Source organism: Dromiciops gliroides, chromosome 1, assembly GCF_019393635.1.
Source record: "Dromiciops gliroides isolate mDroGli1 chromosome 1, mDroGli1.pri, whole genome shotgun sequence".
Taxonomy (NCBI): domain Eukaryota; kingdom Metazoa; phylum Chordata; class Mammalia; order Microbiotheria; family Microbiotheriidae; genus Dromiciops; species Dromiciops gliroides.
In genome coordinates, this window is record NC_057861.1 from 283,814,353 (window position 1) to 283,829,762 (window position 15,410).

A 15,410-nucleotide genomic window follows, 5' to 3' on the forward strand; every position below is an offset into this window, starting at 1 on the left:
TTCACAAACAATATATGAGATCCACCCACCCACAAAATAAGTCATGAAGAAAGGATACACATAAAAGAAAGTGATGGCTTTATTGCAGCAACAAAAACCCAACAGAAAAAACAAATTTGTTATGATCTCTTGTTTTGAAAATCAGATATATTGGTTAAATCCCTTCCATTCACATACATTAAATGAGGATTCACCATATAAAAAGTGCTAAAATGAGTTTCAAAGATGAAAAGATGATGAACGAATAGATATACATTTATTTTCATGATTTAGAATGTTAGCAGTCATAGTGGGTATCTTACCTGGAAACCCAGAAGAACATGAAATCCAAGTCCAAAAGCCAAAATCAGAAAGAAAAATACAAAAGTAGTCTTCAGCAATGTTTTAGTAATTTCTAACAACATTACAACATAGATCCCACAATTTTCGAATCTAGGAAAAAAGATAAGAACAAACAAAAATTTTTAAATGCTCTACTTCCAATTATATATTTTGTTATTTTGGTTACTTTGATTCTTACACAGTACTTGGAATATAGTATGTGCCACGTGAGTGCTCTTTCATTCATTTGTTTCTTTACCCAGAATCAGTTCCTTTTTACAACCTGTCAGACCACAAACTGGGCTTCACAGATCAGAAAGCTAAAGTGTATTTTAAATGAAGGCAGCCCTGGGTTATGAGACACGAAGGCAGAAGTGACTTTGTGTATAGATAATTTTTCTTCTGAAGTTAGTTACCCACTTTGTGGGTTAGATGGGAAACCTGCCTTTTAAATTAATTGTATCTTGACTAACAGTGCAAAGAGAGGTGACATGGGGTACTAGATAGAGGTCTGGTCTTGAAGTGGATTAGATTATGGTCAAATCCTGTCCCTGACCCATATTAACTCTGTGACATGGGCAAGTCACTTTTCCATTCACTGTTCCAGGAAAGTATGTTAAAAATGAAAATGGTGGGCAGCTAGGTGATGTAGGGGATAAAGCACCGGCCCTGGATTCAGGAGTACCTGAGTTCAAATCCGACCTCAGGCACTTGACATTTACTAGCAGTGTGACCCTGAGCAAGTCACTTAACCCCCATTGCCCCGCAAAAAAAAAAAATGAAAACGAACTGTTAATTTATTATAAGCGAGAGGCATTTCTATACAGGGAATTTTATATGCTATTGAAAAACATATGTCTGGGGGGCAGCTAGGTGGCGCAGTGGATAAAGCACCGGCCTTGTATTCAGGAGTACCTGAGTTCAAATCTGATCTCAGACACTTGACACTTACTAGCTGTGTGACTCTGGGCAAGTCACTTAACCCCCATTGCCCCGCAAAAAATCCCCCCAAAAAAACCATATGTCTGGAACAAAAAAAGGAAATAGGTAAGTATCTTAACCTTCTGATATTAAAGATATTATTATGAAAAATGCTTTGATTTTTTCCACCCAGAAGCAATGATAAGTCTTAATATAAATGATTCCTTACTATGATCAACAAAAATTTGTGAAAATTTCTTCTAGGTGTTGATGCAAGTCAAGTAGTGCTATTAAATATATTAAATATATAAAGAGTCCATTGGATTGGGACCTTTGCCTCCTGACCAGTAGCTGTCTAAGATAACTATCATGCTTACCAGTATGCTGGTTCCTTTCATCAGCAAAGGTGTGGGGAGCATGAGCTACTCATTCATCTAATAGTTCCTATTCATCTCTGTCTCAGCTCACTGAGTTGACCCAGGAACTGATACTGACTCTTATGATTGTCTAGAAGGTCTAGGGTTATTGAAAATATATTAATGATATTGGCCTATAATTTTCTTTCTTTGATTTTACTCTTCTTGGTTTAGATATCAGCATCATATTTGTTTCAGAAAAAGAAGCTCTAGGATTGTTTCCTTGCTTATTATTCCAAATAATTTATTTAATATTGAAATTAATTGATCTTCAAATGTTTGAAAGAAGTGACTTATAAATCCATCTTGTCTTGGTGCTTTTTTCTTTCTTAAGAAGTTCATTTATGGGGGCAGCTAGGTGGAGCAGTGGATAAAGCACCAGCCCTGAATTCAGGAGTACCTGAGTTCAAATCCAGCCTCAGACACTTGACACTTACTAGCTGTGTGACCCTGGGCAAGTCACTTAATCCCCATTGCCCCACACAAAAAAAAGAAGCTCATTTATGGCCTCTTTAATTTCTTTTTCTAAAATAGGTCTATTTAGATATTCTATTTCCTCTTCTGCTAATCTAGGCAATTAATATATTTGTAAATATTCTTCAATTTCCCTTAAATTGTTAAATTTATTGGCATATAATTGGATAAAATAACTTCTTATAAGTGATTTAACCTTCATTAGTGTTATACTCATACTTTTGTTTTTAATACTACTAATTTGGTTTCTTTTCTCTTTTTTGTTTTTTTCATAAAACTAACCCCTAGTTTTATTTATTAATTCAATGGCTTTTACAGTCAATTGTACTAATCTCACCTTTAACTTTTAGGATTTCCGGTTTGGTGTTTAATTGGGATTTTTTAGTTTGTTCTTTTTCTAGTTTTTTTGTTTTGTTTTGTTTGGTGAGGTAATTGGGGTTAAGTGACTTGCCCAGGGTCACACAGCTAGTAAGTGTCAAGTGTCTGAGGCCAGATTTGAACTCAGGTACTCCTGACTCCAGGGCTGGTGCCTTATCCACTGAACCACCTAGCTGCCCCCTTTTTCTAGTTTTTTTTTAAATTCATACCCAATTCATTGGTCTGTTCTTCCTCTATTTTATTAATTTAAACATTTAGAAATATAAATTTTCCTCTGATTACCACTTTTGCCTGCCTATTGTCATTCTATTTGATGAAATTATTTATTGTTTCTCTGATTTATTCTTTAATCAATGAATTCTTTAAGATTAGGTTGTTTAATCACCAACTAGTTTTTAACCTGTTTCCATGGTCCCCTATTAAATATACTTTTTTTGGCATTGTGATCTGAAAAGGATACTTTTAATATTTCTGCTTTTCTGCTTTCAATTATAAAATTTTTAATATGGCTAGTTTTTGTAAAGGTACCATGAATTGCTGAGAAAAATATGTATCACTTTCTATTTCCATTTAATTCTCTTCAGATATCTATCACATCTAGCTTATCTAAAATTCTATTCACTTCCTTGATTCCTTTATTATTTGTTTATTTTTGGTTACATTCATTTAGTTCTGAGAGGGGACGACTGAAATCCCTTACTACAGTAGTATTACTATTTCCACCTCTAATTCATTTAACTTTTCTTTTAAAAATGTAGGTACTATAGTATTTGCTGCATATAGGTTAAGTATTGATATTGCTTCATTGTCTATGGTACCTTTTATCAAAATGTAGTTACTCTGTTTATCTCTTTTAATTAAATCTATTTTAGCCATAACTTTATCTGAGATCATAAATGCTTACCACCGTTGTGGGGTTTTTTTGTATCAGCTGAAGCTCAATAAATTCTACTCTAACCTTTGGTTTTAACTCTGTATCTCCCATTCTTAAAATTAATGAATATGGATATGAAACTTTTAAATAAAATACTAGCTAAAAGATTACATTATATTACAAAGATTATAAATTATGACAAAATGGGATTTATAATAGGAATGCAGGTATGGTTTTACATCAGGAAAATTATTAATCTAAATGATTATATCAACAATAAAAGTTTTTTAAAAATCATGTGATTATATCAATAGATATAGAAAAAAAGCTTTTGAAAAGTATAAAACTCATTTCTATTAAAAATGCTTGAAAATATAGGTATAAATGGATCTTTTCCTTAAATTGATAAACAGCAAACATAATTTGTAATGGGAATAAGCTAGAAGCCTTCTCAGTAAGATCAAGTGTGAAACAAGGATGTCCAATTTCACCAATATTATTCAGTATTATATTGAAAATCCTAGCAGTAAGAAGTAAAAGAAATAAAAGTAATCATAATAGGAAATGAGGTAATAAAATTCTCTCTCTCTCTCTCTCTCTCTGTATATATATATATATATATATATATATATATATTTGTGTTGAATAGTAGCCACCTCCAGGGTCAGGGTGGGAGGGGGAAGAAAGACAAACAGGGAAAGAAAAGAAATTTACATGATAACTTCATTATATATTTAAAAGGAATAGCAAGCTCTACATAATAAAATTTCAGTTTCATGTGTAATCATTTCTTTTTATTCTATTGTTATGGAAATGCTTGTTTTATTTAATAAATTAAAGATAAAATAAATACAATGATATCATATCTATAAATGTGAATGATTTCCCTTGTGCTGTTGTTTAAAATTCATGTGCCTTGCCCACAGTCATGGATCATGACTATTCATTAAAGAAACAGTTGCCTTATCTTCTATGTCTTTGATCTTTAGTAAACATTTAAAGATCCATGCTTTGGAGACTCTTAAACTTATGGAGTGGTCTCTGTTAGCTGAAGCTGCAAGAGTTTAGCAGTCAAAGTAGGCTTCAGACACTTGCTTCAGGCAGAGAAATCTGATTTATTTAAAAAATAGATGTTATGGGAAAGGGAAACTGGCAAATCCCCTTACTTCACAGAATAAGAAGCTACTCAGGGATATTAAGTTACTGACTCTTGGTCAGAGAATTAACTTAGTTTCAAACTAAGTTTTGAAGACTCCTACAGCAGTGTTTTATTTTGTTTTGTTTTTTGACTTTTTAATCACAGAACATGGTGCAGTGGAAAAGAACACTGGATTTGAGTCAGAAGACCTGGGTTCAAATCCCATCACTACTACTTGCAACCAGTGTGACCTTGGGGGAAAAAAATCACTTAACTTTTCTGATCCTTAGTTTCCTATTTTGTAAAATTAAGAGGCTGAACTAGTCCTTTCAGTTTCTAAATGATACTATGACAGCCTCCAAAAACATAGTAAAGAATTATCTTATATCTGTGGATATATAGACAAAAAGAAACCTGGAATTTCTCTTCATAAAATGTGGTCATTCACTTTTCTTTCTTATACTCTTCACTTTCCTGCTTTCATCTCTTCAAAAACCTGGCCTTATTTAAATGTCTTAAGAGTGTAGCATGTGACCAAATGGGTGAGCAATGAAATGATAGGTGGATCAAGAACAAGATCAATCAAATATTGCCTACAACCTCCATCTTAAACATTGATTGTCTGATCCCTGAAGTGATGAAATCAATGTTATTAATGCACTCTGAGGAAAATTACTCGGCATATTATATTTTCAAAAATTCTCAAAGAATTTTAAAGGGTATTAGCCTGTACTTCTAAAACAAATACAGAAGTTACCTCAGAGAAGCATATTACTTATAAAAATTTATGTATGCATGTCTGTATTTATAGACATACACACATATTAACATATATAATATTATATCATAATCTATATTTATACATAGCATATATACATTTTGATGCTTTAAAAATTGTATGAAAAATTAAATGTTGCCAAAATTCAGAATTCAGTTGTACTTTGGAGTTTGTTTGTTTTTTTAAGAGAAAGAAACCAAATAGCTTAGCTTTACCTCTGCAGATACAACAAGAAGTTCATCCAGAATAAGAAAACAGAAATCGCTCCACACTTCCACTGGAGCGTAGTTGGTATGTTGATAAATAAGGGTGCCACAAAAATGATACTAGTTGTGTAGATTACCCATTCCAAGAGGTTACTGTAATCCAAAAAGTAATTCATTCTCTGGGATTTAAAAGAAAGAAGAGATTTCCATGATATATGCATATGGGATGATATTAATGTACCGTCATGGAGGGTGTCAGAATATCTCCCCACCCCCTTCTGTGTAGTTAATATCAATATTTTTTTAGGATGGATAAGGTCATGGAATTTTAAAGCTGAGATGCCAATGCAATCTTTTCTATTTTCCACATGAGACAAATCAAGTACAAAAAGGTTGACTTCTCCAAGGTCCCCCAATTTGTAATAGCTGGATTTTGAACTAACATTCATTGAGAGAATCCCTTCCAGAGGACTAGGCTCCCAGGACTATTGCTATGGATTCATTTCATCTAGAGCAGACCTGTGTCTTCAGTTCTGACCGGAAACATTATGAGAGTTCCCTATACACTATGCAGCTAATAATGGTTGAGGAATTGCAAAGGTCCCCTCAAGAGGTATGCTCAGCTCAGCCTCCTAAGGGGATTATCATGTGAATTAAGAATGTATGTTTCTAACATAAGCATATTCCAGGCAAGAAGTAGTTACTGACAGTCTCAACAGACTTTTAACACTCAATTGGCCTTCTCAAAGGGACCCGCCTAATAGTTCAGGTTGACATCTTATTCTCAAGGTTAAAATGGAAGTTTAGTCCATGGCATCTTGGCCAACTATTTTCTGAAATCTTTTAAATTTGCTCTCTTAAAAATCTAGATTGCATGCCAGAATATGCCAGGCTTTCCTCTCCTTTACTACAGATTTAGGTTTAAATGGCTATTTCCCTTTATAGATGCCTCCACTCTTGAAGAAAAAAATTATCATTAAAGTAAATCAATAAATTATTAGTTTCTCTGACCTCCAGAAGTTGTGGAAATGATTGATAGTCCCCATAACTACCTTATGCCTTTGGGCCAGGCTTGTTATCTGTTTCCTGATTTGTCATCTGTTTCCCCTTTTGATCTGAGTGCTTATTCATAGGACAATATCACTTCTATTTTACCCTCCTTTGATCTTTCCTGAAATGCTTTTAACTATGTTTATCCTCTCAGATACTAAGATTTTCTCAAATAAACTCCTTAATATAAAATGTTACACACTTACCTTAAATTAATTATTCTGTTCCTTTCAAAAAAACTAGACCTTCCTAGGCCTAATTTCAATCATGGGACCTATCACTTCCTCTGGAAGTATTTTGTATTTCCTTATCTGTGTACTTATTATTTTTCCTTTCCAAACTCTAGTACCTCACAATCTAAATGTCACTCTCCTACTCAATAAATTGTAATGCCTCTTTATCATATCTACAATCAAACTCCTCTGCTTATGATTTAAAGCTTTTTAGAATTCAGTTTCTTAGCTTTCTTTCTTTTTTTTTTTAGTGAGGCAATTGGGGTTAAGTGACTTGCCCAAGGTCACATAGCTAGTAAGTGTTAAGTGTCTGAGGCTGGATTTGAACTCAGGTACTCCTGACTCCAGGGTCAGTGCTCTATCCACTGTGCCACCTAGCTGCCCCAGTTTCTTAGCTTTCAAGTCTTCTTACACATTATTCCCCTCAAACCTCTATGGTCCGGCCCTTTCTCAAATAGGACATTCCATCTCTTGTCCACATTCCTTTGCACCATCTAGCTACCAAGTCTAAAATGTTCTCCCTCCTTAATTTCAAATTTCATAATCCTTGGTTACCTCCAAATTTCAAGTCAAGCACAACTTCCTACATTAAACCATCCCTGAGCCCTGCCAGTTGCTAATATCTTCCCTCCCAGTACTATTTTTTGTTGATTTTGTATATTTTTGCATATACTTTTAGATATTGTTGCCTCTACTGTTCGACTATAAGCTCCTTGAGGGCAGGGACTGTTTCATTTTTGTCTTTTTAGCTCCAGCCCTTAATACAGAGCTTAACTCATACTAAGTTCTTAAAAAATTCTCTTGTCAAATTGTCACTTAATTTCTCAGAGCTTCATATAATTTTGTAAGATTACAAAATGCTTAGAATTATAGCCAATCTGCATTGATAAAGGGAGTTTCATTACTGGCAGTTCACTACACCAATGAAATTGAGGATCTGGACCAAAAAGATGCTTGCTGAGTTGAACAGAATATGGTAGATTATTTTCACCTTTCTTGTTATTGGTGCTTCAGGCATTTGTCTATAGATATATAAAGCCAAATATTTTATTGCTGACTCTGTTGTTGTATATCTCCTATAAAGGCACAACAGTTAGAAACTGAGCTGGGCCAGGAACTGAATGCAAGTGAATTAATTGCATTGCATTACACATTATAAAAGTCTTATTAACAAAATTATTCTCTCAATAATGACATATAAGTACAACTCATAGAACTCAACCATTTGGAAAGAATCAAAATAACAAGTGGGCATGAGAAGGCAGCAGTATGTCACTATTGATAATGTGTAAGTAGCAGGGGAAAATATATTATCAGTGACCAAAAATGAAAGTGGGAGAAAAAGAAGCAACAATTAGCCTGACCAAGCAATAAGTAATATAATAATGATCTGAAGGAAAGCCTGCAGTTCATTGGGTGTTATCCTCTATGGAAGAAATAAGAAAAAATGGAGAGACAAGAATCACATGACTCAGAAGGCAGGAAGTCACTGCTGTTTGCCTTAGTTACAGAACAACCTATTTCAAAGAAACCATGGCTTTATGAAAGTCACATTCAATATTGTATCCTGACTACTTTCTACCTTTCATGAGATTAGGCTTTTTTTGATGCCTTTTATACAGATACTCAATTAGTATTTGTTAATTGATTGAATAGGCTTAGCCTACAAGATTAAAATAAAAATATTCGTAGCCTAATTGTCTACTATGCCAAAGAATATTAAAACAGACAAAAGGAGAATAACATAGGATGCATTAGTAAAACAAGCAAGACTTCTTAGGCTCAGATCCATAATGGATAAAAAGCCATATAGAATCTGCGTGTCTGACCCAACATAAGAACCACTGGTAAGTAACATTCTTTCCTAACAATATTTTGATGTGTATACTGTGAGTTCTAATTAAGAAAGAAGTCATGTCAGCTTCCTCTAATGAAATAAAATTTGCTATAATAATAGTCTTTCCATTAGACCAATCAGTGTTCTTCATTTTGAGATAGCTGCAACTATGAAGATGTAAAAATATATCAATTACCTGCTGGAAGATTTGGATCAGTTCTTTGCAAAATCCAAATATGCTTGACAGAAAAACTAAAATCATGCAAATGTTTATGACATATGAATTCTGAAATAGAAAAGCATGCAAGATAAGTAAGTTGACAAAGTGTTTATGTAAAAGAAAATAATTTAATGTGTTCATATTTGGCTGGGGGCAAATTTTCCTTTCTGTTTTGGTTCTTTTTTATTTCCTATTCTGATTCAAACACAGATGTCACTCTGAAGACAATATATTAATTTTATGGAAATGATATTTTCTTTATTCAGAGAGATATACAAAATATAACTATGGCTAAATGAGAAAGTAAAGACCGACTACATAGTAAGAACCATAACATACAGACAAGCAGACCAGCTTCAGATTCTATGTTGCTGTTTATCTTCCTACCAAAATATACCTCCAGGGGCCATGCCTGAGAGGAGGAGCTATGTCATTGTACTCTGTGTTCTCTGGTTATCTTCACCCTTGCTATTTTCAGCTCTTATACCACATTCAACTCTCTTTACTTCTTTTTCTGAGAACTGTAATCAAATCATAATCACTCATTGCCTCTGGAAAGGCTCCGTTACTGCAGTGTTCAATTGTTACTCATTCATTATTTTTGTTATTACCCAGACCATGGGCCTTCCTCTATATGTGCTGTCTCCCCTACACAAGTTCTTTAATGCCAGGGACTGTCTTAATTTTATATCTGGTTCTGGAAGAAGAATACTTAGCATTTAATGTGTTTTTATTCAATTATTCATTCATTCTGTAGATTATTCATGTTAGTTAATATACTATACCTTCAGAATTATTTCTAACTCACATTGATATAGCATAACCAGGTTTATAAAGTCCTTTTCTTAGAACAATACTGTGAAGCAGTTTTAATAAGTATTATCCCATTTTGCAGCAAAGGAAACAGAGGCTCAGGGAGGTTAAGTGACTTGCCTAAAACCACGTAACTACTTCTAAGTCTGGGTTTCAAACCTTTGTTTCTTCTGATCTCAAGTCTTATACTCTTTCTACTGTATTTCCTATTTCTTATTATGTATGAAAGAATGAAAAAGCATTTATTAAATATTTACTATGTGCCAGGAACTGTACTAAGTCTTGGGGATATAAAAAGAGAGACATTTTCTGTCCTCAAGAGGACTACATTGTAATGGGGGAAGATAACACATATTGGGGGAGTGATGACCAGAGAAAGGACATGCTCTTCTAGAAGTAGTGATACTCTTAATTTGATTGCTGTACCCAGAGCAAGAGGTAGGAAGTGAGAGTGGGGTGAGAGACAGCAGACAAATAATGAGATCAACTGGTTAGATGGGGTATAAAGCTAAAGCACCCTCTAGTGTCTAGGGTGAAGCCAATAGAGAGTGAACTAAGGGGGCTGATTTTCAGTCATCAATCTACTGGTTAGAGCGATACACAGGACTATTTGCCTAATACATCAAATGGACCATCTCCTAATCATTCATTAAAAAAGATAATATCAAAGTTAAGTCAAAGAATGCTAATAAATTGAAAATAATACCTCATTGTTTAAAGGTTCTGATCCATTGTTGGTACCATTGATGATACCTGTTGAATTGAAAGCCACACCTGGCTTTACATTAGAAATGAGAATGGTCATAGGAATAAGACCAAAACAGTACAATCCTAGATTCATAACATGGGCTCTAAATCCATAAGCCATCCTAAAAAACAAAATATGCAAAACATAATGAATATATTTTTGACATAAAGTTTTTCTTCTTTGTTGTAGAAAGTTTAAGATCTACATAAAAGAAAAATCCATGTCTCAAGAATCTAGTGCACTGTCTACCTACTGATTCTTAGAGTTAGGAAGGAGTTCATTATGTCTTAGCTTATCTAACACTCCCCCATGTGTGGATTGACTTCAGATGGCCAAAGCAAGACAGTATCAATATCTCCCACAAGTGATAAGGTAGTACTTAAGGACTTATCCAGGGTAGATTCCCAAATTTGGTATTATAAAGGAATAATTTATCTTTAGTGATGCCTGGCTATTAAGAAATCAGAATATAGCATAAGTACATACACATGTCAATAAGAACTAAGTCCCATTTAGATAATTCAAATCTTACCATTTCATAAGTAAAAATTCTCTGCAAATGGGGTGGTCAAGAAGGTCTCTACGATTATGTTGTACCATTGCCTTGCATGTAACATGGGGAAAATGAGACATATTAAAATATTTTTAAAATTCAGCATAAAAGCTTAACTTTCTATAACTATATCATGCAATGTAAACATTAAATCCATCTGTAAAATAAAATTTTCAATAGTTTGTAAGTATACCACATCAGGTGCATGCTTGCTGATTGTTAAATTTTCTTCTTTCTCTACAGATGTTGCAAGCTGCAGTAAGGATGTGAGAGATAAAGCCCCTTAAAAGATCATAACATTATTAAGAGGAAATACTCTTTCATTTTTTATCATGATATGCCTAATTTTCAGGAAGTCGCCTTTATACAGAGTAAGCACTTGTTCAGTAATGTTGAATTTGATGTTGTTGGAAAAATGTTTATATATATATATATATATATATTTGTATATATGTGTATATATGTATGTGTTTGTATGTATATATGTGTATGTGTGTATGTATATATTATACACACATATACAAATGTATATGTACATATACATGCATGCAAGCACACACATATGAATCTATGTACATAGAAATCAAAGTCATATATACAGAATAGACCCCCAAAGCTTAAAGTTGCAAGAAGAGTTTTGGGATACCTACCCTTTACACATATGTATACATAAACACATGAATATATGTGTATATTTATACTAATAATATTATACATATGTATATATGCCTGTGTATACATGTATGTGTGTCAGCACTAAAATGATTTATATACATGTAGGTATAATGTATATATAAATATTCTTCCAACAACATCAAATTCAACAACATGTTTAGTGTGAGATGCCTCTGGAACACTGAGTTTGAACAACTAATAGGCAGTTGGTGAGGTGGGACTGTCACTCAGGAGAGAGGCTAGGAGGGGCTGGTTTTATAGTTCTGGGGGTTATCTTCATAAAGATGATAATTAGACACACGGACACTGGTGAGAACCCCAAATGCTTATTGAGAAGAGACTGAGGATACTGAGCTGAGATATCCCTATAATTAGGGGGTATGAAATGGATTATGATCAACAAATGAGAATGAAAAGTAGCAGTAAGATAGGTAAGGAGACCTTCTTAGAGGTTCTCTTCATGTTCCCCAAGATAGCAGTGTTAGGAAAATCCAGAATGGAGAGAGAATATAAAAGAAGAGGTTGGTCAATAGTGCCAAAAACTGCAGGAGGGTAAAGGAGGATGGGGGCAGAGAAGAGGCCCTTAAATTTTGCAGATAAAAGATCACTGGAGACTTTGGGCAGAGTAGTTTCTGTTGAGTCATAAGGTTAGAAGCAGATAGGAGGAAATTATGAAGAGAACAGCCTCTGAGGAAAGGAAGTGGTGGCCCTGAGTACAGGCAGCTTTTTCAAGGAATTTGGCTAAGAAAGAGAGTAGATATAGAGGATCACAGTTATCAGAGATAGTTGGATCTTCTCAGTCTGATTTTTAAGGATAGGAAGACTTGATTATGTTTGCAGGTAGCAGGGGAGGAACCAATAGCTAAAGAGAGGTTGAAGATTTAGGGGAATGACAATGGGAGCAATCTATTAGGGAAATTGGGAAGGGATAGGAACACTTGGTGATGAAATTCTCCTGCCAATGCAGACTGGCAAGTGTTATATAATTTAAAATTTTTTTTGTGTGTGGGGGGCAATGGGGGTTAAGTGACTTGCCCAGGGTCACACAGCTAGTAGCACAGAAAGGTTCTGGGATTTGTTCAGTCATACAGCCTGTATGTATCAAAGCTGGCACTTGGAATCAGATCTTCTTGACTGAGACCAGCTCTCTTTCCATTACAATAAGAAGAAGAACATAAAAAGGTCCTGTAGTAAGGAAGACTCATCCTGACTTTTCTGAGTTCTAATCTGGCCTGAGAAACTTACTAGTTATGTGACCCTGGACAAGTCACTGAACTCTGCTTCAATTTCATCATTAGTAAAATGAGCTGGAGAAGAAAGTGACAAACAACTCCAATATCCAAGAAAACCCCAAATGGAGTCACAAAGAGTCAGACATAACTGAAAATATTTGAACAACAAAATACTATGTGCTATAGTAGTTAGTGGTACAGTGGAAAGAACACCAGGACTGAAGAAAGGATGATACAAGTTCAAATCTGACTTCAGACACTAGCTGTGTGACTTTGAGTAAGTCACTTAATTTTATCTGCCTCAGCTCTTCATATGTAAAATGGGACACAGGAGAAGAGGAAAAAGCAAACCACTCCAGAATCTTTGCCCCAAAACACCAAAAAAACCGAACAACCAAACAAACCCATGGGGTCACATGGAATTGAACACAACTGAACAACTAAATGACAGCTGCTACTACTACTACATGCCAGGCACTGTGCTAAGCACTTTGCAATTGTTATCTCATTTGTTCCTTGCAACAACACAAAGAAGTAGGTGCTATTATTACCCGATTTTACAGATGAGACAAACCTAGGATAAGTAAGTTTTCCAGAGTCACACAGCTAACAAGTGTCTGAGGCCAGAATTGAACTTAGGTCTTCCTGACTCAAGGTCTGGTGCTGCATCTACTGGACCACCTTGCTACCCCATAATCACTCAATGCCTTTCACATTCTTTCTCAAATGTTTAAAAATTCCCTTCTACTGGGACCACTATGACTAGCATCACTTAACAAGAAGATCTGAAGTTCACTTTTATGATGAGCCAGGTTTTTATTCTCAACTCTATTTAATTTTAGATATTTCAGTAAATACATTCAATTTCATCATTAGTAAAATGAGCTGGAGAAGAAAGTGGGAAACAACTCTAATATCCAAGAACACCCCTAATGGAGTCACAAAGAGTCGGACATAACTGAAAACATTTGAACAAGAAAATACTATGTGCCATAGTAGTTAGTGGTACAGTGGAAGGAACACCGGGACTGGAGTAAGGATGACACAAGTTCAAATCTGACCTCAGATACTTACATGGAGAGAGAGTTGGGAGCTTTGTAAACTATAAAGCACTGTGTTCATATGAGCTACTTTTATTATTATTTTCCAGACAAACAGTGTTGTGCTTATACCTCCAGAGGAGATTTTTGTGCTCTTGTCTATTATTGTGCATCAGTTACAGAGTAGATAATTGTGATACCCAGTTGTTGCTATAACCCAGATACAAAATAATGTATGTTTGATAATTAATTACATTAAATTGTTTCTCATGCCACATTGAAACAAACAAAAACTATTTAAAGATAATTCCCTATTACTTTAGTTTTATAAATCGGACAAATATTAGTAAATATTATCTACATAAGCAAACCACATGTTAGATGAGGCTGGCTTTTCTATTCTGTAAAAACAGATATGAACGAGATAGATCAATTTACCTTCCAAATGACTGACTGAGAACAATACACTCAGCAAATAAAATCAGCCAACAGCTGATATGGTTAAGCAGTGACACAAGGCTTGGTACCACTTGAAACTTCCACTCAAGAAAGACTAGCACTTCTGCTTCATTGAAGAAGGACAGAAAGGTGCTAAGTGCTCTAATAAGAAATATAATATGATTATATGATATGTTATGATGTGATGTATATAATACTATATATATAAATTAACATACTTATTCAATGACATAAACTACCAAAGAATTTCTTTATAAAACGATAAAACTAATTTTAAAATTTTATACAGAGGAAGAAAAGGTCAAGAATCTCAGAGAAATAATGAATAGAATGGGAACCAAGTAGGCCATCACTTCTAAATCTCAAATTATAATACAAAGCAATTTGGTACTAGTTAAAAGTGGGTGAATTAGGCACACAATATGCAGAAGCAAATGTATTGAATACCCTCCTATCTTATAAATACAGACCCCAGCTACTGGGTCCTCACTATTTTTCTCACTATTTGAGAAAAAAACTGCTGGGAAGACGACAGAATTATGAGAGAAATTAGATTTAGACCAATTTAGACCAATTTAGACCAATACCTCACCCCTTATACCAAGACAAGATCCAAATAAATATATGACCTACATAGAACTATCACATCATAAACAAATTAAGGAAATAAGGGGAAAGTTACCTATCATATCTATGGATAGGAGAAAAGTTCATAACCAAACAAGGAATGCAAAAAAATCACAATATGAAATGGATAATTGATTATGTAAAATTTAAAAGTTATTACGCAAACAAATCTATTAATATTAAAAGGAAAACAACTGGGGAAAATATTTGTAATAAGTTTCTCCAAGTCTTCTTTTCAAGATATTTAAGGAACTTATTAACAATTTTGAGAAAAATAACTACTGGGGGCAGTTAGGTGGTACAGTGGATAGAGCACCTGCCCTGGAGTTAGGAGTACCTGAGTTCAAATCCAACCTCAGACATTTGACACTTATTAGCTGTGTTACCTTGGCCAAGTCACTTAAGTCCAATTACCTC

General features: G+C 34.3%; 1 protein-coding gene across 1 annotated transcript in view; it reads right to left on the reverse strand.

Moving 5' to 3' along the window:
• Positions 1 to 15,410, reverse strand: part of TRPA1 (transient receptor potential cation channel subfamily A member 1) — a 74,673-nt gene that overhangs the window by 12,310 nt on the left and 46,953 nt on the right. Inside the window, exons 18-22 of the mRNA XM_043994090.1 lie at positions 10,940 to 11,010; positions 10,366 to 10,528; positions 8,823 to 8,912; positions 5,516 to 5,685; positions 303 to 432 (exon numbers count right to left, since the gene is read on the reverse strand). Coding sequence (XP_043850025.1) covers positions 303 to 432; positions 5,516 to 5,685; positions 8,823 to 8,912; positions 10,366 to 10,528; positions 10,940 to 11,010 — 624 coding nt within the window. The remainder of the gene's footprint in view (positions 1 to 302; positions 433 to 5,515; positions 5,686 to 8,822; positions 8,913 to 10,365; positions 10,529 to 10,939; positions 11,011 to 15,410) is intronic.